This window comes from Rhincodon typus, chromosome 14 (assembly GCF_021869965.1).
Source record: "Rhincodon typus isolate 14 chromosome 14, sRhiTyp1.1, whole genome shotgun sequence".
In the NCBI taxonomy this organism is placed as follows: domain Eukaryota; kingdom Metazoa; phylum Chordata; class Chondrichthyes; order Orectolobiformes; family Rhincodontidae; genus Rhincodon; species Rhincodon typus.
The window spans coordinates 18,003,717-18,030,480 of NC_063345.1; the positions used below are offsets into that span (position 1 = coordinate 18,003,717).

At 43.6% G+C, this 26,764-nt stretch overlaps 1 protein-coding gene across 6 annotated transcripts in view; it reads left to right on the forward strand.

Annotated features, from left to right (window-relative positions):
- Nucleotides 1–26,764, forward strand: part of col4a5 (collagen, type IV, alpha 5 (Alport syndrome)) — a 232,843-nt gene that overhangs the window by 99,212 nt on the left and 106,867 nt on the right. For all 6 annotated transcript variants that reach the window (XM_048605093.1, XM_048605095.1, XM_048605092.1 and 3 more), the window contains 16 exons: nucleotides 3,519–3,608; nucleotides 5,522–5,566; nucleotides 7,154–7,198; nucleotides 9,171–9,233; nucleotides 9,325–9,378; nucleotides 12,655–12,681; nucleotides 12,787–12,867; nucleotides 16,120–16,182; nucleotides 16,683–16,718; nucleotides 16,814–16,855; nucleotides 18,806–18,895; nucleotides 20,199–20,252; nucleotides 20,339–20,398; nucleotides 22,454–22,498; nucleotides 23,389–23,442; nucleotides 25,911–25,952. In XM_048605093.1, coding sequence (XP_048461050.1) covers nucleotides 3,519–3,608; nucleotides 5,522–5,566; nucleotides 7,154–7,198; nucleotides 9,171–9,233; nucleotides 9,325–9,378; nucleotides 12,655–12,681; nucleotides 12,787–12,867; nucleotides 16,120–16,182; nucleotides 16,683–16,718; nucleotides 16,814–16,855; nucleotides 18,806–18,895; nucleotides 20,199–20,252; nucleotides 20,339–20,398; nucleotides 22,454–22,498; nucleotides 23,389–23,442; nucleotides 25,911–25,952 — 891 coding nt within the window. The remainder of the gene's footprint in view (nucleotides 1–3,518; nucleotides 3,609–5,521; nucleotides 5,567–7,153; nucleotides 7,199–9,170; nucleotides 9,234–9,324; nucleotides 9,379–12,654; nucleotides 12,682–12,786; nucleotides 12,868–16,119; nucleotides 16,183–16,682; nucleotides 16,719–16,813; nucleotides 16,856–18,805; nucleotides 18,896–20,198; nucleotides 20,253–20,338; nucleotides 20,399–22,453; nucleotides 22,499–23,388; nucleotides 23,443–25,910; nucleotides 25,953–26,764) is intronic.

The window sequence follows — 26,764 nt, forward strand, 5'->3', positions numbered from 1 at the left end:
CCACGCTGAGAGCTCCTCTCATTCCACGCTGAGAGCCCCTCTCATTCGACACTGAGAGCTCCTCTCATTTCACTCTGAGAGCCCCTCTCATTCCACACTGAGAGCTCCTCTCATTCCATACTTAGAGCCCCTCTAATTCCACACTGAGAGCCACTCTCATTCCACGCTGTGAGTCCCTCTCATTCCACCCTGAGACCCTGTCTCATTCCACCCTGAGAGACCCTCTCATTCCACCCTGAGAGCCCCTCTCATTCCACACTGCGAACACTTCACATTCCACACTGAGGGCCCCTCTCATTCCATTGTGAGGGCCCCTCTCATTCCACTGTGAGGGCCCCTCTCATTCCACACTGAGAGCCCCTCTCATTCCACACTGACAGACCCTCTCTTTCCGCACTGAGAACCCCTTGCATTCCAGATTGAGAGACCCTCTCATTCCAGATTGAGAGACCCTCTCATTCCAGATTGAGAGCTCCTCTCATTCCACAGTGAGAGACCCACTCATTTCACCCTGAGAGCCTCTCTCATTCCACACTGCGAGCCCCTCACATTCCACACTGAGAGCTCCTCTCATTCCACACTGAGACCTCCTCTCAATCCACACTGAGAGCCCCTCTCATTCCACACTGAGTCCTCCTGCCATTTCACACAGACAGACCCTCTCTTTCCACACTGAGAGCTCCTCTCTTTCCACACTGAGAGCTCCTCTCATTCCACAATGAGAGCCCCTCTCATTCCACACTGAGAGCTCCTCTCATTCCACACTAAGAATGCCTCTCATTCCACAATGAGAGCCCCTCGCATTCCACACTGAGACCTCCTGTCATTTGACACTGACAGCGCCTCACATTCCACCCTGAGAGACCCTCTCATTCCACACAGAACCCCACTCATTCCACACTGAGAACACCTCTCATTCCACACTGAGAGCCCCTCTCATTCCACACCCTTTCATTCCACACTGAGAACCCCTCTCATTCCACACTGTGAGCCCCTGTCATTCCACAATGAGAACACCTCTCATTCCACACTGAGTGCCCCTCTCATTCCACACTGAGAACCCCTCGCATTCCACACTGAGTGCCCCTCTCATTCCACACTGAGAACCTTTCTCATTCCACAGTGAGAGCCCCTCTCATTCCACACTGAGAAGCCCTCTCATTCCACACTGAGAACCCTTCTCATTCCACAGTGAGAGCCCCTCTCATTCCACACTGAGAGCCCCTCTCATTCCAGACTGAGAGACCCTCTCATTCCACACTGAGAACCCCTCTCATTCCACATGAAAATCCCTCTCATTCCACCCTGAGTGCCCCTCTCATTCCACCCTGAGTGCCCCTCTCATTTCACACTGAGAACCCCTCTCATTCCACACTGAGAGCCCCTTGGTCCCACCAAAATGACCATTCTTTTTGTCCATGGGAAAGCAAGATATGATCAGGCCATTCAAGCTGATGTCCCAGCACAGAGAGTGAATCCGGAGCACGATTCCCGAGAGGATCGCTCTTTCTTCGCCACCTGCTCTAAGTTCACCCAGCGCTGAAATCCAAGCTACAGTCGCAATGACCAACCGCTTCCTGGTCATATGACTCCAGACTAGATAAAGTTTTCTCTTCCATATATTTGAGAAGGTGCCTGGCATTTCCTTGTTCTGAGTGCCTGTTGTCGGCAGGTTAAGTTGTTAAACCTCAGTTTGTGTCAGGTTTGCCACCATGTCTGCCCCAGAAAGTCATGGAATCACAGAACTGTTATGGTTTGGAGGAGGCCCTTCAGCCCGTCATGTCTGCATCAGCAGTGAATCACAAGAGCAGAAACTTGGCAGGATAGCCAACTTGCTGACAAACTGACTCATCACTGTGCTTAATACAGTTTCCTGCCATTTTCTGAAAATTCCTTGTTGTTTTGTATTTCGTTATATTGTTTGTTATGATATATTGTACACGGCTGAGTGTTGTGATCTTAGACATTGTCTGAACCCTCAGGCTCCAATACAGTGCAGTGCAGACATATTCCACCAGATGGCGGTCATGCAGCAGTAATCTCCTTCAAAGATGAAACCACAGTGTGTGGTTTTTTTGAAGAAGGGTCCTGACCCAAAACGTCAGCTTTCCTGCTCCTCTGATGCTGCCTGGCCTGCTGTGTTCCTCCTGCTCCATGCTGTGTTATCTCTGACTCCAGCATCTGCAGTTCTTACTATCTTTGTGTAGTCATGTTGTCTCTTGTCCATCTGGTGCACTTTCCACAACCTGCTCTGTCCAAATGGGTAACATGGATCTGATCAGTTAAAGTAACACCCTGGTGTCTCCCCAAAAGCTTCTCCACCTTATCCCATCCAATGGCCTCTGGTTCAGAATCCTCCCAAGCCCCAGAGTGAGATTTTCTCTCACATTCCTTTTCTCAGCCTTTGCACTGACTGATTTCTCACCCTTGGTGATCTCAGTGCCTTTGCCTCCCCTCTGAGCCTCACCCTTGATATTAACTTGCCCAGCCTTCCTGCCGGACGACCCCAGCTCACATAATGTGACCACGGCTTCAGTCGCAGGTATCGCCATCACTGAATCATTCACCAACCTCATCTCCTCATCTTCACCCCCAGGTGGGGCAACGGAGGAAAGTTAATGAAGACAGGAGGTCTTTGGAAGGGATGGGAAGAGTAATTCTGGCAGAGGTGCTTGTTTTCTAAATCCCGAGGGAAGATTGTACCCCACTGTTTTGTCTGAAACACCTTGGTAGAGTGCAGTACGTATTCAGCAGAGCAGTTTGCATCCTCTTCCACTCCTGAGATGAATTCTCAATCATCGCCCCTGCCTTGAATGGAGAAGGCTCAGCAGCTTGTTGTCATGTGCCTCTGCTGTATCTTAGCAACCAGGTGAAGGATGGCATAAAAGAGGTCAGAAATCACACAACACCAAGCTCTCGTCTGACAGGTTTATTTGAAAGCACAAGCTTTCGGAGCCTTGCTCCTTCTTTACCTGAAGAAAGAGCGGGGCTCTGAAAGCTTGTGTTTTCAAATAAACCTGTTGGACCATAACCTGGTGTTGTGTGCTTTCTGACCTTGTCCACCCCAGTCCACATCATGGCTTAAAGGAGACCTGCAGTCAGCCATCTTCCCACTGCACCCATCTCCCACGGGAGATTTCATATCCAGGCATTAAGCTGTGTATACTCTCAGAATTCCTGGATTCTTCCTCTTCCACACAAGTCTCTCCTGCAAAGGGACACTGCCCAATGAATTGGAATGAGGTCACGCAGCAGCACTTTGCAACGACTGATGGTAATTTCAACTTGTCCAAATGTGCCGCTGCAGTCAGTCACCGTGAACAAGTCTGTCATGAACTGCCTGAACTCCGCTGTCTCGGCTGAATGCAATCAGAAATTAGAATTAGTTCCAAACTTTGGAGGGAATTTTGAATCAAGTAATAGCTGGCGTTTTGTTGTATGATTAACTGATTGTATTTCAGATTCCAGTTATTGCCAAATGCGAATTTCATGCTTGCAATGATGTTTTTTTTTAACAGGGTGTGAGGGGTCTGCCAGGACTGGAGGGTCACATGGGTTTACCTGGTTTCCCAGGGCCGGAGGGGCCACCTGGACCAAGAGGTCTAAAGGTAGGAGGAAGGAATATACCGTCGCAGTCTCATTTCATTCTCGGCAGCCCTGGAGGAGCTATGGGGAGGCTAATACTGTTTCTCTTAAACCCGAGCTCAAGTTTCCAACTGAGGTCAGTCTTACAAATACGCAGTTTGATTGGTGGGCACCAAAGGGGCTGGAGTTCATCATCACTTACCCCCCCCCACCACAACCCCCACCCCTACCCCATAATGATATTTTAATTGAAATTCGTGAGGACCCTTTGAAAGTTTACTTTTCCTTACACTAGGAGCTTTTCACCATAAAATAGTTTAATTTGGTGAAATTAAAATAGTAGAAAGGAGGATTCATCAGGCAACAGAGGGGATCGTTGCAGTGACTGCCTGCCTGTCCTTTGTTGTTACGCCAACATCAGGGTGTCCTTGGTAAGGGAGCACACCGTGTCCTCAGGTATACTTCCTGCCCTATCTGACCAGTGGGCACCCTGAGTGCTACAGTGCATCATCACTGCAACTAAAGTGAAATGTTAATTTAAACCTGTGCAATTTATTTGTGATCTGTATTTTTGTTACAGTGCTGTTCAAGGGTTGCAAATCCTACTTTGTGTTCAGTTTTGGTCAATTGTTTTATTTATAACAGTCAACACTCTATCCTGACCATAGTCCACCTGTAGTTGGTACCACGGCACAGGACAATATTCACTCCGTGTGTTATCTATGCAATAGCAAACTGAGTTTTCCACCTTCTAATAGCTTTCCCAATATTCCTGACATGTAAAATTTACTCAAAACCCTGGCCTTTGCTCATTATATTAATTGTCATTGGAAAGTTCCAGCTCTTGGAGGTGTTTGAGTTGCTTCATGTTTTTCTATCTCAAAACCCAAGTAAGATCTTTCAATGTCAATGGGTACACGAGGGTTTAATGGTTACATAAGAGTCTGGTATTATAGTGATTGGAATGAGATCAGCCAGGTGGACCTCATAGAATATGAGTTTCCTGGTTGGACTCTTGACCTCCTCCAATCAGGGAGCCCTGGCTGACAGATACAAACAGGAGAGTCAGAGGTTCTGTTCACACTGACAGCTGGCTCTGAGGGAGCTGGATCAGTGTCTAGGACTCTCCACATGTCAATAAAGGATGACTTGGTGATGGGATACCAGCCTCTGTGGAGTTATTTCAGGTCTGACCAAATGAACACCTCCGGGGATGAATGAAGTTGTGATTTTTGTTCTTATAATATTTTTAACTCAGGCACGGTCATTATTTGAACTGATACCTTGTCGTTGTTTCCGATCATCTTTTGAAGGGGGTTTGGGGCAGAGCACAGATGCTTGATTCCTACAGGTCTTGGGAGCCATCTGACTCTCACGCCTGTAGCCATTCTTCATCTGAGAACTCAAGTCGTGTCATCAGGATACGAGGCCTGCACTTCAGTTGCCATCCACTTTAACTCCCCCTTCCACTCCCCTGGTGACATGTCCATCCTTGGCCTCCTCCACTGTCAGAGTGAGGCCAAACGTAAACTGGAGGAACAGCACCTCATATTTCGTCTTTTGGGAGATTACAGACCAATTGCCTGAATATTGACTTCACCAGTATCAAAAATCTTCCCTCCCCGAACCCATCCATCCACCAACCCACCTATTCGTTCCACCCTTCCCACTGACCAACCACTATAACCCCCACCTGTATCCACTTGTCTCTATCTACCTTCCCTCCCTGGCAAAGGGTTATGGCCTGAAACGTTGGCTTTCCTCCTCAGATGCTGTCTGACCTGCTCTGCTTTTCCAGCTCAATGTCTATTGGCCCAGATTCTGATTGGCAGCAGACTACTGAGCCTGATTCCTGCCTGGATTGGCTAAAGACATGTGACATGCTTCACTCTGTGGACCAAGAAATATTTCAATTTTCTCTCTTTTTTTGTTTCAGGGTGACACTGGACCACCTGGGTTACCAGGACCTAAAGGAATAAGAGTAAGTGGCAGAGGCCTGGGAGAGGGTGGCCCTCAAGTGGTACCAAATTAAACACTTTGACATCAAAGTTTACCTCAGTTATGCAATGTGGGTGGTGATCAGCAATCCCACAGTTCCATTGTGTTACTACACCACCCATTGTTTGGAAAATATAAGGTTCTTTAATCAACATTATCAGACATTTTATGACACAATTCCTTGATAGGTGGGGCTTGAACTGACATTGTGGCCCAGAGGCAGTTTACTACCACTGCACCAAACACCTCCAACACCACCTGTGTACACTGACAAGTGTCTATCCTGTTGTGTGTAAGCGTTGAGCTTCTTACAAGAAAGATGGGCCAGGTATCTCGAGTGCCCACATCTGCTGTGTTGGAATAAGCCAGCACAAAGACAGCATCTTTTGTGAAGGTCTATCACATAGTAATCATGCAGCATGTTTTGTTTAGGGAAGGCTGTAGTTCCTGTTCGACTTGAAAGATTCTTAGTGTGAGAAAGCTCTTGAAGTGGGCCGCTTGCCTGTTGGTGTGTTGTAGTGGCTCCACATACCTATGCTTACTATGAGTTTAATACTTTACCATCCAGTTTCCTTGCTAGTGTTAGACACCCTGTGTGCTGCTCGCACAAACATTGTCTGGGAAAATGTCACAGAACATCTACGATGATGCAAGCTTCTTTACACAGTCATTAGATGAGGTTCACAGTGGAATGAAGCTGGAGCTGTTTTAATTGCTTGTCACTCATGGATAGATGAAACCAGACTGAATTCCTCACTTCAGCTGACCTGTCAGGCAGAGGCCAAGAGTCAGTGACTCTCTGACCTGTATGGAGATTTGAAACAGTGCAGTTCAGTGATGATATGTCGGGAGAGTGTTCTCCACACTGTCTGAAGGGCAGGGAATGGAAGGTCAGGACGATGATACAGAGGTCACCATTCTGAAGGGAGAACATTGACTTTGATATTTACAAAGCTTGTGAAGGTCTGGTATGTTCTGTATGTCTGGATAAGTACTCTGCTTTCCCACATATGGATGGTGTGTACACTGGACCTATCCTTTAGTAAATGCATTGCTGTCTTCTCTGATATACCCTCTTTGTGAATGCGCTGTCATATCCTTTGAGTTGTCCTTCGGTGATTGATTAGTGAAACCTTGTTACTTCCCTTTTGTGAAATAACAGTGTGAACTAGGAGTACCCCATCTGTGAATGGGCTGAATTGGGCTCTAATAACTCCCCTCCATGTGGTCTGAGCTAGGAGGACGCACTTTATGAATGTCTGTATTGAGTTAGTATGGTTCTCCCTTTGAGAGTTGGTGGGGGTGGATGGGTCTGCCCACAATGTGAAAACTAAGCATGTGTCAGGAATGTGGCTGCATTTGCAGCTAATCAGCACTGGCAGTAATGCCATTGCAGAGGGCACAATGAGATGAAGATCATGTCTTCATCTGATTGGAGGGGATGCTGCACTGCATAACCTAGTGATTTGGTTACAAATCTTCATTTGTTGTCTCTTCACAAGCTGGTTATCAAAATGATCCTGGTGTATCATTATCCTGTTCACTTCACCTTTGTTTTCTGGTTTGACAGGGACCTCCAGGTCTTCCAGGCTTTCCCGGAACCCCTGGTGTTCCAGTAAGTATTAAAGCATATTTCAGCAACATTTTTTGAAAACTTTTGCAATGTCTCACTGTGTGCTTTTCTCATTTTTAAAATTGGTAATATTTTATGAGAATGTTTTAAATCTACCATTATTTTTTAATTAGTCTTAAGATCAAACTTAATGAAATCTGCTCATAGCTACCTCCATATCCTTTGACTGTTCCTTTACTGTGCCTCCTCAGGTCCAGGTATACTTTTAATTCTTCCCCTGTTAAATGTTGTTGAATGTGTTGAACTGAAGACTAGCTACACTGTTTCATGTCATGTTTACTAGGACTTCAAATCTGTCGATTCTGACTTTCAATTTTCCATCCGTGCAGCTATCTTTCGATTTTTTTAACCTCTACCCTATTCAGGACTAGTTTACACACTCCCCAGCTGACTCTGTTTAATTCTGGCACTGTGCAAAATGATGAACCTGGGACCATCACTTAGGTTTCTCATGGGAAATATGGGAGTAACAGCAAAAGGAAACTTAAAGTTGGAGTCACTTATATCCCATCACTCAGTGTCATAGAGTTGTACAGCAAGGAAACAAACTCTTCAATCCAACTTGTCCATGCCGATCAGATATCTCAAATTAATCTGGTCCTATTTGCCAGCATTTGGCCCATATCCCTCTAAACCCTTCCAATTCAGATGCCTTTTGAGTGTAAATGTCCAAAATTTGCTCCAAACATTTGCAGTGGCAAATTTGGCTTCCATTTCATAGCAAGCTTATAGAGCCATTTTACTTGTATTTGTTCTGTTTTGTGAACCAAATGACTCAGTACCAGATGGCTGTTTTACTGAAAGGCCCTTGAGCCAATTCCCTTCTCACCTGACAATGCAAATACACAATTGGATAGTATCACATATTACATTTGTCCCTTTCATTTACTTGCCCTAAATCAGCAATGCACAAATCAAGAGATTATCCCAATGAATTTGGTTACCTGAGAAGAGCCCACATATATCAAAAGATATCAGATATTTAGGGGTACAGAGTGGCATAGTGTTAAGATTAGGGAACTAGAAATCTAGACACCAAAGATAATGCCCAGAGTTCAAACCCCACTTCAGCAAGTCCCACTGTGACCTATAACACCTGGAAAGGCAAGGGAGGAGAAACATAGATACATCATCCCTGGAATGGTCTCCTCCAAGGTATCCTGACTTGTAATTATGTTGGCATACCTTCACTGTTGGAGGGGGTGAGGTCTCAGAATCCTAGAACTCCCTCTGTAACAGCACTGTGGGTGGACCTGCACCCCAAGGCCCTTAACAGTTCAAGAAGGTAACTCAGGACTAACTTTCCAAGGGCTGCGAGGGATGGGCAATAAACCCTGGACCAGCCAGCAATGCCCATATTGTGTGGAGAAATATATTTTTAAAAAGTGAAATTCTATTAATAAATCAGAAAAAAAAATGAAAGTTAGTCTCAGCAGGAGTAACTATGAGACCATCATATATTGTCATCATGTTTGTCATGCTCACTCATGTCCTCGAGAGAAGGCAGTCTGCCATCTTTACCTGGTCTGCCCTATATGTGACTCCAGGCCCACAGCAATGTGGTTGATATTTAACTGCCCTCAAAACACAATGGGCAACCAATGTGCCAGCAGTGCCCACACCCTGTGAAAGAATAAAGTAAACCAAGGCTTTTCAGTCTGATACAGCCTCATGCAATAACAAATAAGCATTTCAGGCAGCTTATTTTCATTGCAACTTATAACTCCTTTCAAAATTATGTGACCTCGCTTGTCCCTTTGCCCCATGTGACCCGATTGACAATGTTCAGTTTCTTGCCATGTTGTCCCTGAGTGGAAAACATGGAATAAAATATGTAATTTAATCCAAAAAAGTAGCCCTTTCCTTTTTTTTGTGCACACCCCACCCCACACCACCCCCCTTTTCTTATATACTAGTGACATGTCATTTATTTACTTTCCATTTTATTTTCCAGGGGTTACCAGGTCAGGATGGTCCTCCGGGTCCTCCAGGCATCCCAGGTTGCAACGGAACAAAGGTACGCTCTTCTCAAGTTCTTTTGCCCATTTTTCATTTTGGATTTTTTAAGCATTTTCTAATGTCCATGAATTTTTATTTCTGTTGCTCAGGGCGAACGAGGATTTCCAGGTAGTTCTGGCTTTCCTGGGTCACAGGGCCGTCCAGTAAGTGAATCCAAACATGATCTATACTGTTTAATGAGATAACTGCACGTGGACTCTGATCTGTTTGTTTTACTGCATTCAGCGTATGATGGCCGGTGGTCCTAACTCTGATCCCGTTTGTCCTAGAGAACAGGAAATATTTATCTAAAGTGGCAAGTAGAGGGGCAGAGATACTGAAAAACTTGTCTAGGCTCCCTTAATTCAACTATGTCTCGGTGAAAGCCTCTCAACCTTTTTGTCATATTTTAGGGAATCTTGCTACTGCTTTTTCTATTATTGTAGACGTCAGTGACATATTCCCGTAACTCTTCTCTTATTCCCAGTTGATGGGTGTGCCAGGAGTTGGGATTATTCAGGGAAACAATTGACCAGTTTAAATTCAGACAGGTCAAGGCATCTCGGATGATGTTCCCTTTAGGTATAATCTGTCTGGCTGTTTTTATTTCACGGGGTTGGTGAAGGGAGTGGTGGAGTAGGAAACTCAGCTCCACTTCAGGCAGAACTTTAAGGAAAGAAAGGCCTGCTCCTGCTCTCTTGTGTTCTTATCTGCCATCCATACACCCACTCTGCTAAGCTTTGTCTTCGTCTATAGGAGATAGCAAGAACTGCAGATGCTGGAGTCAGAGTCAGAGTCAGTACAGTGTGGAGCTGGAGGAACACAACAGGCCAGGCAGCATCAGAGGAGCAGAAAAGGTGACATTTCGGGTCATCAGGTTGATGAAGGGTGTAAACCCAAAACGTTGACTTTCCTGCTCCTCTCATGCTGCCTGACCTGCTATGTTCCTCCAGCTCCACACTGTATTGACTCTGTCTTTGTCTAACCTTCTACGTTCCCCATTAGTCTCTGCTCTCTTTCCTAATTTGGTATCATCATCAAAAATCAGTACCATTCTCTTGACGTCTCTGTCAAAGTTTTTTCTTAATTGGGTCAAGGAGTTTGAGTGTCACAGGCTTGGTCAGGGTTTATTACCCATCCCTAATTGGCCTGGCTTGGTCTGTGTTTATTACCCATCCCTAATTTCCCTGGCTTGGTCAGCATTTACTACACATCCCTAATTGCCCTGGCTTGGTCTGTGTTTATTACCCATCCCTAATTTCCCTGGCTTGGTCAGCATTTACTACACATCCCTAATTGCCCTGGCTTGGTCGGCATTTACTACACATCCCTGATTGCCCTGGCTTGGTCTGTGTTTATTACCCATCCCTAACTGCCCTGGCTTGGTCAGCATTTATGACCCATCCCTAATTGCCCTGCCTTAGCCAGTGTTTATTACCCATCCCTAATTGCCCTGGCTTGGTCAGTGTTAACTACCCATTCTTAATTGCCTTGGGCTGGGTGCTGGTGAACTACTTTCTTAAACTGCCTTGGGGTGTAGGAACACCCACTGTGCTGTTAGGAGGGGAGTACCAGAACTTTGACCCAGCATCAGTGGACAAACAGCGAGATAGTTCCATGCCAGGATGGTTGTGACTGGGAGAGGAACTTACACATTGGTGGTGCTCCCATGCATCGGTTGCCCTGGTCCACCTATGTAGTAGATGTCACAGGTTTGGAAGTGGTGTTTAGGAGTATTGGTGAGTTACAGCAGTACATCTTGTAGTCAGGACACGTTGCTGTCACTGTGCATTGGGGATGAAGGAAGCGAGTATTGAAGGTGGTGCATGGGCTACCAGTCAGATAGTTTATTTTGTCCTGAACAGCTTTTTGAGTGTTGCACTTATTCAGGCAAGTGAGAGTATTCTATCACACTCCTAACTTGTGCCTTGTAGATGGTGGACAATCACTGGGCACCAGCAGATGAGTTACTCACTGCAGATTTCCTAACCTCTGGCCTGCCATTGTAACCACAATACACATATGGTTGGTCCAGTTCAGTTTCTTTTTGCGATGGAAAACGGTAGAAATTCCAGAACCAATCCTTTATGATGCATCTCAACGCACAATCTTCCATTCTGACAAACATCCATATATCTCTTTACTGTGTTTTAGATTTTCCTCACTGCACTTGGAGTGTGTTCGCCATTATAAGCTTATACAAGTTGGAAACTGTAGTCTGTGACTCTAGCTCAGAGTTGGGGACTTATGCATGGTGATGATGTGCATCTTCAGTCTACACTATCTGCCTGTTGGAAAATTGGGCCTATATTTTATTCACTACAAGAGAGCTAGACCAGAAAGTGTTTTTTCTCGATCACAATAGACCAAGCAGACCCAGTACGTTCCTACATTTACAAAGAATATTGGTAGGAACCTTCACCATGAATAGTGTAGTGAGCTGGTATCTCCATATAATGATTGTCATATGACAAGGCCTGTTGTGTTTTGAAAGGTGACTTGTTACTAGCATTCTAAAGAGGAAGAAAGTCATGTTTTAACAGTGATCTTAATTTTTTTCTGTGATCCTTAATTGGTTGAAATTACTCCATCGTTGCAACCACTGTTTGTCAGCCCAACATTAGATAAATAGTGCCTCCTCCAGAAACAATTCAACATTGGAAGGATGCAGTCAACAACTGAACAGCTGGGTGGTTGTCCAGCTTACCTTTGGGAATGCACTATGAAAAACAATCTTGTGACAACTTTGGGAGCAAACCCCAAATTACTTCAGATCAGACGACGGGAATAGTGCACCTGTCTACTCATCTTAACTATGGTGGGAAGATTTTTATAAAGAGTGTACATGTGAGTGGTTCGGCTCAGCATTCCTATACCCTGTTGCCAGCCTGTTTGGAGGTATCTTCTGCCAGCTGCAGTAAATGCAGCCTAGATATTTCTTTATCTTTTCTGCGATAATCAGACTTCTTTCTTAGGTACATCCATCATCTTTGTGTCTCTGGGTAATAAATCAGCCGTGACTTCCTGTGTCTCATTGGTATCTGTCACTGGGAGATGCATCAGGACTGCCTCAGATCACAGTCTTGACTATTTGTCCCTTTTTTGATTGCTGGACTTGCTGCTTTCCTCAGACTGCGATCAATAAATCCATAATGGATTGCAACACCCAAACCATTAACTGCAGACAGATAGGTCTGTATGCTCATCTGTCTGTCTGTCTGGGTGGTGTGTGTGTGTCTACCCAGCAAGAGTCAATCCCTGCCACAAAGAAAGGGCAAAAGCTGGGAGGGAAAGGACACTTCCTAAAGATGCAACACCCAAGTATTGGTTAAACTCTTCGGTGAGGCATAAGTACCAAGGAAATGTCGGTTGAATTAAATTCTGTGGCAGTTGAGAAGTAGGTCTCAAGAGCATTTTAATAATCTGTGAATGTTTTTCAGGGTCCCCCTGGGCTTCCAGGCCAAAAGGTAAGTTCTAAGACATGAGTTGTTCATCTGTTTCTTCTTTATGTGATGGTTTCAAACTTATTTGTCCAACTTCTCCTTTCTGTGTTTCTCCTCCTCCTGAACTAGGGTGAACCAGGTGAGGTGCTGTCATCGCAGGTTTTTGGGTACAAAGGAGATCCAGGATTGCCCGGTGTCCCTGGTTTACCGGTAAGTAGCAGAGTCATTGAGTCAGATCAGCACGGATACAGACCCTTCAATCCAACTCATCCATGCCAACCAAGTTTCCCAAACTAAGCGAGTCCTTCTTGCCTGCGTTTGGTCCATATCCCTCTAAATCTTTACTATTCATGTACTTGTCCACATATTTTTTAAACGTTGTAATTGTACCTGCATCTACCACTTCCTCTGGCAGTTCGTTCCATATACGAACCATCCTCTGTGTGGAAAAAGTTACTCGGCAAATTCCTTATAAATCTTTCTCCTTTCACCTTAAAAATATGTGTTCTAGTTTTGAACTCCCCTACCCTAGGGAAAAGTCCTTTACTATTCATCTTATCTATGCTCTTCATGATTTTATAAACCTCTATAAGATCACCCCTCAACCTCCCATGCTCCTGTGAAAAACGCCCTAGCCTATCCAGCCTACACTTATAACTCAAACCCTCCATTCTCAGCAACAATCTGGTAATCTTTTCTGAACCCTCTCCAATTCAATAATATCCTTTCTATAGCAGGGTGACCAGAACTGCACACAGTACTCTAGAAGTGGTCTGACCAACATCCTGTACAACCTCAACATGACGTCCCAACTCCTATACTCAAAAGTCTGAGCAATGAAGGCAAGCATACTAAAACCCTTCTTAACTACCCTGGCTATGTGTAATACAACTTTCAAAGATCTTTATCCCTGAACCCCTAAATCTCTCTGTTCGACAACACCATCCAGGGCTCTACCATTAACTGTATAAATCCTGCCCTTGTTTGTTTTACCAAAATGCAATACTTCACATTTATCCAAATAAAACTCCATCTGCCAGACCTCAGCCCATTGGCCCAATTGATCAAGATCCCTTTGTAATCTGAGATAATCTTCTTCATTGTCCACAATATCACCAATTTGGTGTCATCCACAAACTTACTAGTTATACCTCTTAAATTCTCATCCAAATCATTTATATAAATTACAAACAAAAGTGGACCCAGCACCAATCCCTGCAGAACACTGCTGGTTACAGGCCTCCAATCTGAAAAATAACCCTCCACAACCACTGTGCTCTGTCTCCTACCATCAAGCCAATTTTGTACCCTACTGTCTTTGTTTGCTAGAATCAGTGTCAAGTTACTTTTCCTGCCTGTTTGTATGTGCTTAAGTGGACACGAGTATGATTGATCGGTGTGTGATTGTGTGATTGATTTCTGGTTTGTTATGAGGTAAAATGTCACCACAAAAATAACTCTTAAAAATGAGACTACTGAAAAAATAAAAATCATTTAGAATAGGTTTCTCTTATTTAGGTCAATAATTTTAATATTTGATCACTTGTAGAGGCAAGCATATTATATTTGGCTGATAAAGTGCTTTTAAGACATGGTAAAACTTTGCTGCTATTAGTGCAGGGATGGTCGATAAAGTCTTGACTGTCAGGGTCAAGTTGAACAAAAATAGCTACTTATTAGAACTTTTATAAATCAGCAACACTTAGCTCTGGATAAAATGGGACTTATATGCCTGATTCGTCTGTGTAATTAACATATTTACACACAGGCTTCTCTCTGCCCTGTGTATTGTTAGTTCCTGTTGGCTTTACTTGGAGAGCAACAATAAGAAGTGGAAGCCTCAGTGACTAGCCTGGCTAGTCCGGAAATTAAACTATAATTACGACTGATTCTGGAGAGAGAAAATAACTACATAGGAAAAATTGTTTGCTACATATCTAAAATGATAATGTATTGAAAATTCTGGAAACAATCTGCAAATCTCACAGTATAGAGTCATAGAATCCCTTCAGTGTGGAAACAGACCATTCGGCCCAATAAGTCCACACCGACCCTCAGAGCATCCCACCCAGACCCATCCCCCTACAACCTACCTGATCTACACATCCCTGAACACTACGGGCAATTTAGCATGGCCAATCCACATAGCCTGCACATCTTTGGACTGTGGGAGAGTGAAAAAACGTTAAGGTTTAAAGTCAATGTCCTTTCGTCAGATTTGAATATAAAAAGGGTGATAATTTTAGGACCGAGATCTGAGGACAGATGTGATCGGAATATAACAATTATGGTGAGGATTCCTTTATTTGCAATTGTTAGCTGCAGTCATAGGGCAAAACCTGCCCACAGAAGTTGCATTCGAGAGTCTGACTGGGCTTATGGCTTGTACAATCAATTCTACATAATGTACATTTGCTGCACTGCGACCCTTCAAGCCACTGTGCAGCCAGCACACACCAAAAAACATCCGTCACTTTAGTGGCACTAAGAGGTGTTGCTCTGAGATCGAGAGAAGAGGACAATTGCAAGTCAATCAGCCCAACATAGAGACTAAGCAGTTAAAATCATCCAGGATATTTCCTGATCAGTGATCCACTTGCTTTCTACATCCTTTAAGAATTAACCTACTCTAGTGAGGAGAGCAGGAGTGATACCTATGGAAACTGCAGGGTCCCTTAAACACGCCGATGTAACTTCAGTGACCTCTGCTGCTATTTTATCCAGTGTCCTGAGTAAGGAAGGTTCTGCACCAGCTGAGGCTGATTGGAGTTGCAGTTAGCAAGGGAGGAGCCTCAAAGAGGAGATTTAAAAAATATTTTTACCATTTTTCTTCTGGCATGAGAAGACTCTTTCTCTGAAATTATCAAGATGTCTCAACTCTCCTTTCCACGGAACTTGCTGATGAAAACAGGCAATCGGCCATAACCACAAAGAAATTCCAAACTCCTGGCTTCAGTTTTAGACTTTTGGACTCCGTCTTAAAAGCAAGGGCATTGTTAAACTGGTGTTCCTCTATTGCTTTGTATTTGAATTGTTACTAATTGAATCATCTCTTTAATCTTTCTAATCCCATCTCAACGTACATGTTTGTCAGTGTGCCTATGTTGCAAAGTGTTCCCTGCATCTAAGAATGTGAAATAAACCCTACTTCTAGTCTAACTTTACCAAAGTATTGTTGCAGATCTTTTAAAGTCAAAGTTCACCAAAAGAAGAAGTGGAGAAAACATATTCTGCTGTTTTTAAAAAAGGAAAATTTCAATTTCAAACTGCTTTTGTTTGGCAGGCGACAAAAGGCATAAGGACATTTTTTCAAATATGCAAATTGTAATACGCAGCTGTAGTAAGACTGTCACGAGTGTTTAAAGTTGACATTGTACAAGTTCATATTGCTAATCTGTTAAACTAATGCTTGATTTGACATAAGATTTAAGCATGAAGATAATGAATTTCTGTCTTTTACAGGGTCCCCAGGGCCCAGTGGGAGCTCCAGGTAATCCTGGTCCTGTTGGTCCATCAGGTCAGCCGGTACGTAAAGTTCGATGTTGCAGACAATTTCTGTCATCACACCCGCACCCCAGTGTACACATCTCACATCGCAAGTGAATGATTGCATTGATTTTCTCAGAACCTCAAACACAGACGCAATATAAAAGGTCTCCTCTCCACTCTTTTGGGTTTGCAGTACTCAGCACATATCCAATAGGCACCATGATGCTAAGAAATCTAGTTGTAGAAATATAACAAAAGCCATTGCGAAGATGGGCAAATTCAGAACTCTTTCTGAGCATAGGTTATTCAACATATCAGGTTCACAAACATTTAAGTGACAAAGATCAGGATATCTGGAGCCTGCATTGAAGAGGACAGAGCGTTTGTAGGAGTAGGTGGGGGCAGGCAAGGTTTGTCAAGTATTCTGATTCAACTGGAGGGTTTGGTTACTTGCAGGACTGAACATTGTTTGTCAGAATGGAGCCACTACAACCTTACCTTGTCAAATTCATGTGAAACTGCTTCATCTTTTGCAGGGTAATCCGGGCCCTCCTGGTCCACCTGGTCCAAAGGTAAGATCAAGGAAGGAAAACAGACTGTTTGTTTGTTAAATAGAAGATTTGCATCCAAAGACTCACTGCTTCTCCTTTCCTCCATTTTGCTGTAGGGGAACATGGGCTTGAATTTCCAAGGACCTAAAGGGGAGAAGGTGAGAACCTGCTTATTTATTCCTATTAGCGGCTGTAACTTGTTATCTTCAGTATTAATATCCTTGCATTGTCGTCTGTGGCTGCAGTCCTTTCCTATGTCTGGTTCAGTGTTTGCTTTATTGGACAGTAACTTACTATTCATGTAAGACCTTGGAGCCTGAGAATGGAAGCAATGAGCATCAAATAAGGAATATGAGAATTCGGACCAACTGAGTAAAGACAGCTTGGAGGGAGAAGAGCTTTCAGAATACTTTTTTTTTAAGGTGGTTACAGTGCAAGAGGGTAGGGTTCTCAGAGATGAAAAGTCTCCTCCTGGTAATAAACAGTAACTCGAGATTGGAAGACAAGAAGGGTGAAAACTTGAAATATGGGCTGAGAAAATTAGCCAGTCAGCCGGGACAAGCATGAGAGAAGTCACATTGTTAGAAGCCAGAGAGCCGACAGAGGTGGCTAATGATGAGAGCAAGGGTCCATATGCAAAGGATGAGTTTTTTACAGTTAGGATGACTTTCATCACTGGATTGAGGGGGAATGCAGACAAAGTCGAAAGCAATGATTGTTGACAAAGGGCAAGTTTAGATGCTGAGATTAACATTATGCTGGATTTTTGCCAAGAGACATAACTCCCCATAACTGCCAGGCTATGCTCACCACCTATCTGATCGATGGCACCTCGTGCATCCATGTCACTATGCCCATTCACTGACTGTACACGATATAGAAGCAAAGAACCCTAGCGTGACAACTTTAAGAATGGCAGATAGGTCTCAACTCCAGGATTACTGACCCTTATTGCCATGCTTTCTGATCCTCAGCAGGGCTTTATAAGGTTCTGGGTGGCTCTGGCTTGCAAACCCACATCCTGCACTCCCGACCCACATCCCATGAATGAATTTTAAAAAAATTGTCAATCATCCAGGGCCTTTAAAGTATCCAGCAGAAATTGAAAGGACTTATTAATCTTTTGTAAATAAACATTGTAAAATTGATGAGTGGATCAGAGAGCAAGAGCTCTCAATCAAGCAATATTGTTCCTGGGGCTCACATGTTTCAAGAGGCTAATGAACATCTGAGCTCTCAACCCAGCTTTGTTGTACTTTCTTGGCTGAGAGCCCAGACATCTATTAATCTATTGAAACAGTTGGATCTCTTATCTGTTTTGTTAATTGCACACTTCTTGTATTGCATGAAATTAAGTGGTTTTAAGTGAGTGCAGTTTCTGCTATTGATACTTTAAAAGGTCTGAATGACTCACATTTCTGTTGGCATGTATGAAAGGAATTTATTTTGAAGAATCTGGGAAGTAATGAATGGAGAAGCTTTTTTATTGCACATCCTACTGTTAGTAAATAATTTATTGTTTTACAATGTGTCATAGTAATTAGGCATGAAGAGCCATGGCCAGACATGAGGGTATGAGGGACTGTTGGGGTGCATTGGTGGTTGGCATGGTTTGGCCTGGGGGCTCTTGTGAATGTCCATGAGGAGCATGGAGAATCATGAGATGGCATGAATGGGGTGTAGGGAGTTTGTGCAGAGAGGTTGTGAGGGAATGACGGCGTTTTTGCATTATAATTGGGTCAGGTCCTGCAAGACTGAGGCAGAGCTTACAAACAGGCCATCTCAGTCTTAGAATTCGTTCCCAATCAATCAGCCCTGGCTGCAGACAACCCCCAACCCCTCCTTCCAAACAAAAAAAAACAAGTTTGCACCTCCAAAGCCACTTCATCCCTGAGGTGGGCCAGGCAAGCCAGGGATTTTCTCTACTCCTATTGACTGTCTGGACAATGAAAATCCAAACCACAGTCTTCAGAATCCTGCATAAAACATTCTTCGACAAACATGAGTATTCTACCTTTAATTAATCACTGTATCGGAGGGCTGTCAATATCATGGTATATGACCTTGACTATTACTCTGCTCAATAATCATATGTCCATCTTTTCCAGGGTGATCCAGGTCTTCAAGGTCCCCCAGGTCCCCCGGGTCAGTTGGAACAGCTGAATTCCCCTGGCGTCGACTTCCAGAAAGGAGAAAAGGTAACTGTTTCATCAGTTGCCATAGATTGTGGTCTTTAACCTACCTGCAAAGGACATCCAATACAGTGTTTTAGATTGTTACCTAAGGTGAGACGATTGAAAGAATTCACCCAAGAGTGGGTGAAAAAGAGGACTTACTCCCAAACATCTTTCCTCAACTGACTCTCCCTATCCCACACTCCCCACCACCTCCCAATGTCCAACTTATGATGGAAGGGAGGGGAGGTGATGGCCTCGTGGTATTATTGCTGGGCTGTTAATCCAGAGACCCAGATAATGTCCTGGGGACCCAGTTCGAATCCCGCCATGGCAGATGGTGGAATTGGAATTCAGTAAATATCTGGAATTAAGAACCTAATGATGACCATGAACCCATTGTTGATTGTCAGAAAAACCCATCTGATTCACTAATGTCCTTTAGGGAAGGAAACTGCCATCCTGACCTGGTCTGGCCTATGTGACTCCAGACCCACAGCAATGTGGTTGACTCTTAACTGCCCGATGGGCAATAAATACTGCCTAGCCAGCAGCGCCCTCATCCTGTGAATGAATAAAGAAAGTGTGAAAGTCAAAACTATTAATCCTGTTACCATCCCTTCAGCACACATCCTTCAGGGATGGAACTGGAGCCTTTCTGACTAATGCCACCATTTGAGATTCAGAAGACATTTACTAATTGAGACAACAGGATGAGCCCTTTCAATTTAGTTTCTGATATAATGAGAAGAGAAAGAAAAAGCACAGACAGCATTAAAACCTTCTGATAAAGGAGTTATTGGAGATGCTGTCATTCAGGTGACAAAGACCCCACCTGCCCATTGAAGTAGATGTAAAAAGTGCAATTTTGCTTTTTGGATTAGATTTCCTATTGTCACGTGCATAAGTACAGTGAAAAGTTTTGTTTTGCATACAGTACAGGCAGATCATAACGTACAAAGATCATAAGGTGATTGAACAGAGCGAAGAATACAAAGTTACAGCTGCAATGAAGATGCACAAAAAGCAAGATCAACATTAGATTTGAAACAGTAGAGGCCCATTCGGAAGCTTTTGGGTGAAGAGCAAAGAGTCTTCCTAGTACTCCAGCCAAAATTTCTCCCCAGCCAACAGCTCATTAATTTGCTGTCTGTGGAGCCTCGCTGTGGGGTAAATTGGCTGCTGAGTTTCCTATATCTTAGAGATTGCACTTTAATAATAATCCATCAGTTGCACAGAATGTGAGAATGTCTGTCTTTCTTTCCTGCAATAATAATGTATTGATGGGACAATTCCTCAAGTTTCATTTCCGTTTTGTTTTTGCTAGGGTGAGATGGGACCACCTGGTGATCCTGGGGAGAGGGGCTTTCCTGGCCCTGCAGTAAGTACAGTCAACAGAACTTAGACAGAATGCGTTCGGAGCATTGCTGTCAGGTTGCCACTCAGACCCTATTCTATTTGTTACAGGGCCCTCCTGGCTTTGGCAGCAAAGGCGAGAAGGGTGAGCCAGGAGATAACGGAAAGAGAGTAAGTAAGGAAATGAAGAGCTTTTCAGATGGTACTTAAGTAGCAGTTTCTAGCCTAATAAATTTAGTGTGATTCATCTAGGCTAATTTTATTTATTAAGGTATAGGAGCAGAATTAGGACATTTGGCCCATTGAGTCTACTCTACCATTCGAGCCTGACTGATATATTTCTCAACTCCATTCTCCTGCCTTCTCTCTGTAATCCTTGATCCCAAGAACCTATCTATCTCTGTCTTAAATAGACTCAATGACCTGATCTCCACAGCAGTCTGCGGCAATGAGTTCTATAGATTAACCACCCTCTTACTGAAGAAATTCCTCCTCATCCCAGTTCTAAAGGGTTGTCCCTTTACTCTGAGGCTGTGCCCCTGGGTCCTAGTCTCTTCTACGCATGGAAACATCTTCTCCACATCCACTCTATCCAGGCCTGTCAGTATTCTGTAAGTTCCAATCAAATCCCCCCTCCTCAACTCCATTGCTTACGGACCCAGAGTCCTCAACTGCTCCTCATATGGCAAGTTCTTCATCCCCAGGATCATTCTTAAAAACCTCCTCTGGGCCCCTCCGATGCCGACACATCCATCCTTAGATATGGAGTCCAAAACTGCTCACAACATTCCAAATGCAGTCTGATCAGACGCTGTTGCAGCCTCAGCAGTACATCTCTCCTCTTGTATTCTAGCCCTCTTGAAATGAATACTAACATTGCATTTGCCTTCTTAACTTTCAGCTGAACTTGCGCGTTAACTTTCAGAGAATACTGAACGAGGACTCCTAAGTTAGTTGGTGCTTCAGATTTCTGAATCTGTTCCCCGTTTAGAAAACAGTCCATGTCTCTTTTTTCCCTAAGAAAGTACATAATGTAACACCTTCCCTCACTGTATTCCATCTGCCACTTCTTTGCCACTCTCCTAATCTGTCCAAGTCCTTCTGTAACCTCCCCGCATCCTCAACACTACCTATCCCTGCACCTATCCTTGTGTCATCTGCAAACTTAGCAACAAATCCCTCAGTTCTTTCATCTCGATTGTTAATGTATAACATGAATAGTTGTTAGATTTTCTTTTGGAGGTCATCATTGCCAGGCACTTGTATGTCGCGAATGTTCCTTACCCTTAATCAGCATGAACCGGGACATGATGTAGGTCTTGCTGCATTTGTACATGTGCTGCTTCAGTAAATGAGGAGTCATGAACAGCACTGAACACTGTGCAATGATTAATAAACATCCACAAAGGAGAGAAGTTCATTGCTGAAGCAGCTGAAGCTGTTCGGGCTCGGACACTGCCCTGAAGAACCCTTCTCATGATGACTTGGAGCATAGATCATTAGCTTCCAACAGCAAAAGATCTTGCTTTGTGCCAAGTTTGACCCCAACTAGTTGAACGATTTCCCCCTGTATTTCCATCAAACTCCAGTTTTGCTTGAGCTCCCTGGTGCCACACTTGGCCAAATTCTGTCTTGAATTAAAGGGGAGTCATTCTCACCTCACCATGGAGTTCAGTGTCCCTGTCCATATTTGGACTAAGGCTATAATGAGGTCAGGAGCTGAGTGGCATTGATGGAATCCAAGCTGAGCTTTGGTGAGCAGATTATTATTGTGTAAATGCTGTTTTGTAGGACTGTTGGCAATGTTTTCCATCACCTTGTTCATGACCACACTAGTTTGATGAGTTAATAATTGGACACATTGTGTTTTATGCCATTATTTGATGTTCATTGACATGTGCTCTCCAGCAGATGCTGATGGAGTTCTTCTCAACTGTAGAGTAGCAGGTTTTTACTATAAAGTAACAAACCGTCCCAAGATTATAATTCTGGAAAGATGTAACAAAGAAAGATTTCCTCTGCAGAAGATAAATAAATTTCAGAGTCAAAACGCTAGTTACATTTTACAATTTGGCATTAAGTAACACTAAACGATTCTGTATATAACTTACTCAAAAATAAGATTGTAACAGCAAGGCACCTTTGGAACCTTCCTCTGGTTAGTGCAGTTGCCAATGTTCAAATATTTGTTTCCTGCACACCTACCTTCTACTTCTGTCTTAACAGGGTAAACCAGGAAAAGATGGAGAGCCAGGTGGCCCTGGATTTGATGTAAGTATTTACATACCTAATAATGCTGAGTCTGTGGCCACAATTTGTCACAGGGGCTCTGTCCACTGGCTAGGAAGATGGATGACAGCTTGGCACTTTTACCGGCTGGAGGAGGCATGACTAAGTTTTATGATGGTCCAGTGTTTACGGGGGGTGGGGGGAGGTGTGGACAGGGTTGCATCATGTGTGACGATTGCCCACCTACAAGAGCTGTCAACTGATCAGAGAGTCAGCAGTGCTTCTGAGGAACCGTGATGGATCTGGACAACCAGGCAGGTGGGATGACTTTGCTGGGACCAGTCTGGCAGGTGTGCCCAGGGAATGGGGGAGGAAGGGTGATAATCGTGAGGCCAGGTGGAGAGATGGATGGGCAACAGTAGTTCTTTTGCCACTAGGTGTCCTGCACTAGAGTACAGAGTGCCTGACAGGAGAACCGCTGCCACTCAGCACATGGCCTATCTCTTTGAGGCTTGGGTCTCTCCTCCGCACCCAGCTGCTAGTTAAAATACCAGTGGAGGCAGCGTACATCCTTAGTATGCACCCCACCTCTAACCTGGTCGTGAGCTGAAGATGAGGTGGGGAAACATTGTTTGGGATAGTGTAGTATTGTTCACTCCGCAAACTCTGCAGTTTTCTCAGCGTAGCAGCCTCCATTAGAATTTTGGACAAAGAAAACCTTTTCAACAACATCTGGATTTATTTGGTGATGAGATTCCTTTGCAGTTCTAGTAGATTTCAGCAGACTGTCCTGGCTGCCTTGCCAGAACCTCTGCCTTATGACCTGTGTCAAAGATAACTTCGCATATCATCTGTCTGCTAACGGGGACATACCAGGAGCTGCCAGGTCAATGCACAGTAGTTGTCAAGAGATTCTATCATTTGTTTTGCAGGGTCTCCCAGGGGATCCAGGTCAACCAGGAATTCCAGGTAGAGATGGACCTAAGGTAAGATTTAAGATGGAGTTATTTCTCTAAGAAGATCTTTAGCCTCTGGAATTCTCTTCCCCAGAAAGCAGTGAAGACTGGGCAATTAAATTTATCCAAGACCAATTTATGGAGTCAGAGTCATATAGCACAGAAACAGGCCCTTCGGCCCAATTTGTCCATGCCGACCAGTTTTCCTAAACTCAACTAGTCCTATTTGCCTGCTTTTGGCCCATATTCCTCTATACCTTTCCTATCCATATACCTGTCTAAATGTCTTTTAAATGTTGCAATTGTACTCACCTATTACACTTCTATTGGCAGCTCATACACACACTACCCTCTGTGTGAAGAAGTTGCCCCTCAGGTCCCTTTTAAATTTTTTGCCTCTCACCTTAAACGTATGCCCTCTAGTTTTGACTCCCCTACCCTAGGGAAAAGACCTTGGCTATTCTACTTATGTATGTCCTGCATGATTTTATAAACCTCTATAAAGTTACCCCTTAGCCTCCTACACTCCATGGAAATAAATCCCAGCCTATGCAGCCTCTCTTTAATACTCAAACCTTCCAGTCCTGGTAACATCCTTGTAAATCATTGTTGTACCACTTCCAGTTTAATAACATCCTTCCCGTAGCAGGAAGTCCAGAATTATATGCAGTATTCCAAATGTGACCTTACCAGTGAATGTATATCTGTAACAGAACACCCCATCTCCTTGCACAATGCTCTGACCGATGAATGCAAGCGTGCCTTCTTTACCAACCTGTCTATCTAAGATGCCGCTTTCAAGGAACTATGCACCCGTGGGTACAACACTCCCCAGGGCTCTACCATTAACTGTGTAAGTCCTGCCCTGGTTTGTTTTACCAAAATGCAACACCTCGCATTATCTACATTAAACTCCATCTGCCATTCCTTGACCCACTGGCCCAGTTGATCAAGTTCCCATTGTACTCTTGGATAACCTTCTTCACTGTCCATTATGCACCAAATTTGGTGTCATGCGCAAGTTTAGTAATGGTGCTTCTTATATTCTCATCCAAATCGTTTATGTAAATGACGAACAACAGCCGACCCAGCACCGATCCTTGTGGCACAACCGCTGGTCACAGGCCTCCAGTCTGAACCCTCTACCACCACCCTCTATCTCCTACCAGCAAGCCAGGTTTGTATCTAAATGACTAGCTCTCCCTGGATCCAGTGTGATCTACCCTTACTAACCAGTCTACCTTGTTGAAGGCCTTGCTAAAGTTGAATCGATTTTTGATAGACAAAGGAAACAAGGGTTAGGGGAGGGGGCAGACACTCTAATAAAGTTAAGACCACAACCGGATCAGACATGATCTTATTACATCATGGAACAGGCTTGAAGGCCAAATAGCCTACATCTCCTAACTTCTATGTTCCTAAGTAACATTGCATAGACCTTTACACCACAACAATAGGCCATTAAGCAATGTTCTCATTGAGTTATATTTTGAGTAGGAGGATCATATTGTCAGAATGTTGATGTCAAAATTCCTGGTTGTTACAAGTTACTGTGACCATATGTTTATTTATATTCTGAAGAAGCTTAATCCTTCTGGGTCAGCTGTCTCTGGGAGATGCATTTCCCTAACTGGCTAGTCTGAATCTCTGCATATCAGGCTGTTTACCATGGGGTTATCACAGTCTGTCCCCAACCCGACATCTATTCCTGCTGCAGTTTACAAAATCAGCATGTATTTGATGGCTCCGCAATGTGCTGAGTCCTAGGTTCAACCTGAAACGTCAGCATTTGGCTTTTAAAACAAATTATGGAATGTGTTAATGTGGGTACCGGATTGGCAATAGTATGGTTATTGAAGCAACTCCTCAATCAAAATGAAACTAAAATATTTTGTTCAAATTGTAACCTGAAGTATGAGCTTGTGCTCATTTTCCGACATTCCGTATTTCAAATGTAAATGGGTGTTCTGGTACATCAGAAAGTCATGAAAAATTGAATATTCTCGATTGAGGATGCTGATAACTCAATCAAAGTTCAGCAGGCTTCATTGGTTCTTGGCCAATACTGGAATGAAGTACATTTCTGTCAAAAGGTGAGGGGAGAGGGAAATCACTGCTCTGCCTATTTAAATTAAACTTCACTCTCTGACTGGCTGATTCATGGTCCATAACACTGATATCTGAAATAGAGAAGGATTATTTGTTTTGTGGTAATAGCTTCCTTTAGTGGGAAATTGATTCAAAACGCACAATGGATTGGAGTGGAGGATTGGGCTAATGAAAGATAGCAATTGGAATAAGTTAATAGTTTGATAGACTATTTGAGAAAGAGCTGAATCGAAAGATTGATGAATAATCTCATCTATTTTAAATTAAGAATAGTTTACACTTTAAACCTTAACATTTTTCTATGGCTGCTAAGTGGATATTTCATAAAACAAAACCTAATGTTTTCCATTGGAATTTTTATATCCTTACCTTATTTAATCTGAAAACAGGGTCAGAAAGGAGAACGAGGTTTCTCTGGTCCTCCAGGCATTGTAAGTATCCAAATTTGAATATCCAATATCTGCCTTCCAGTTACATTGCATGCTTAATGAAGGAAGAGAGCCTTTTATACCATCATAACGTTTGATATTTTACTAGTGAACTCAAGTGTCGATCTAGTTAACCAATTCACAAAGTTTTGCTTCGGGTAAGAATTGCTTACGTGCTATACCCAAAATAGAGTTTTGTGGATACTTGACAAAATAAGAATGTACATTTTTGGTGTGGATTCTACTCTGACGGAGCAGATAGAGGTCACTGATCAGGCACTAATTTCAAACAAGGTAGGGAATGCACGTTTTTAGACAAAGGTTGAGTAGATCAGTATTTTTAGAATGTCCTTTTACTTCTACATTTAAAAGCATACTGTTAGCATTCTGCATCATTGAATGATGGAAGACCCTCGTTCCATAGCAATTTGAGGTCTCGAGTAGTGCAAGTTCATGCAAGGATACACCATTGTCTTTATGTTATAAATTTGAGCAGTGGCAACTGGTGCAAGTATTTTAGCAGCAATTGAAATATTTCTATTCTGTTACACTAACTCCAGGAGCAGTGGGACCAGTGAGCCCAGTTGGCTAGAATATAATTCAGAGTATCACTAAAGGGTTGGGTTCAGTCCCTATAGTGCCAGAGATAGTTGCTGAGGTCTACCTCCAAGCCCCAGAGTAAAAATGTAGCATAAACCAGGATGAGCAAACTTTAGAGATAACAAGGTGTAGAGCTGGATGAACACAGCAGGCCAAGCAGCATCAGAGGAGCAGGAAAGCTGATGTTTCGGGTCTAGACCCTTCTTCAGAAAATA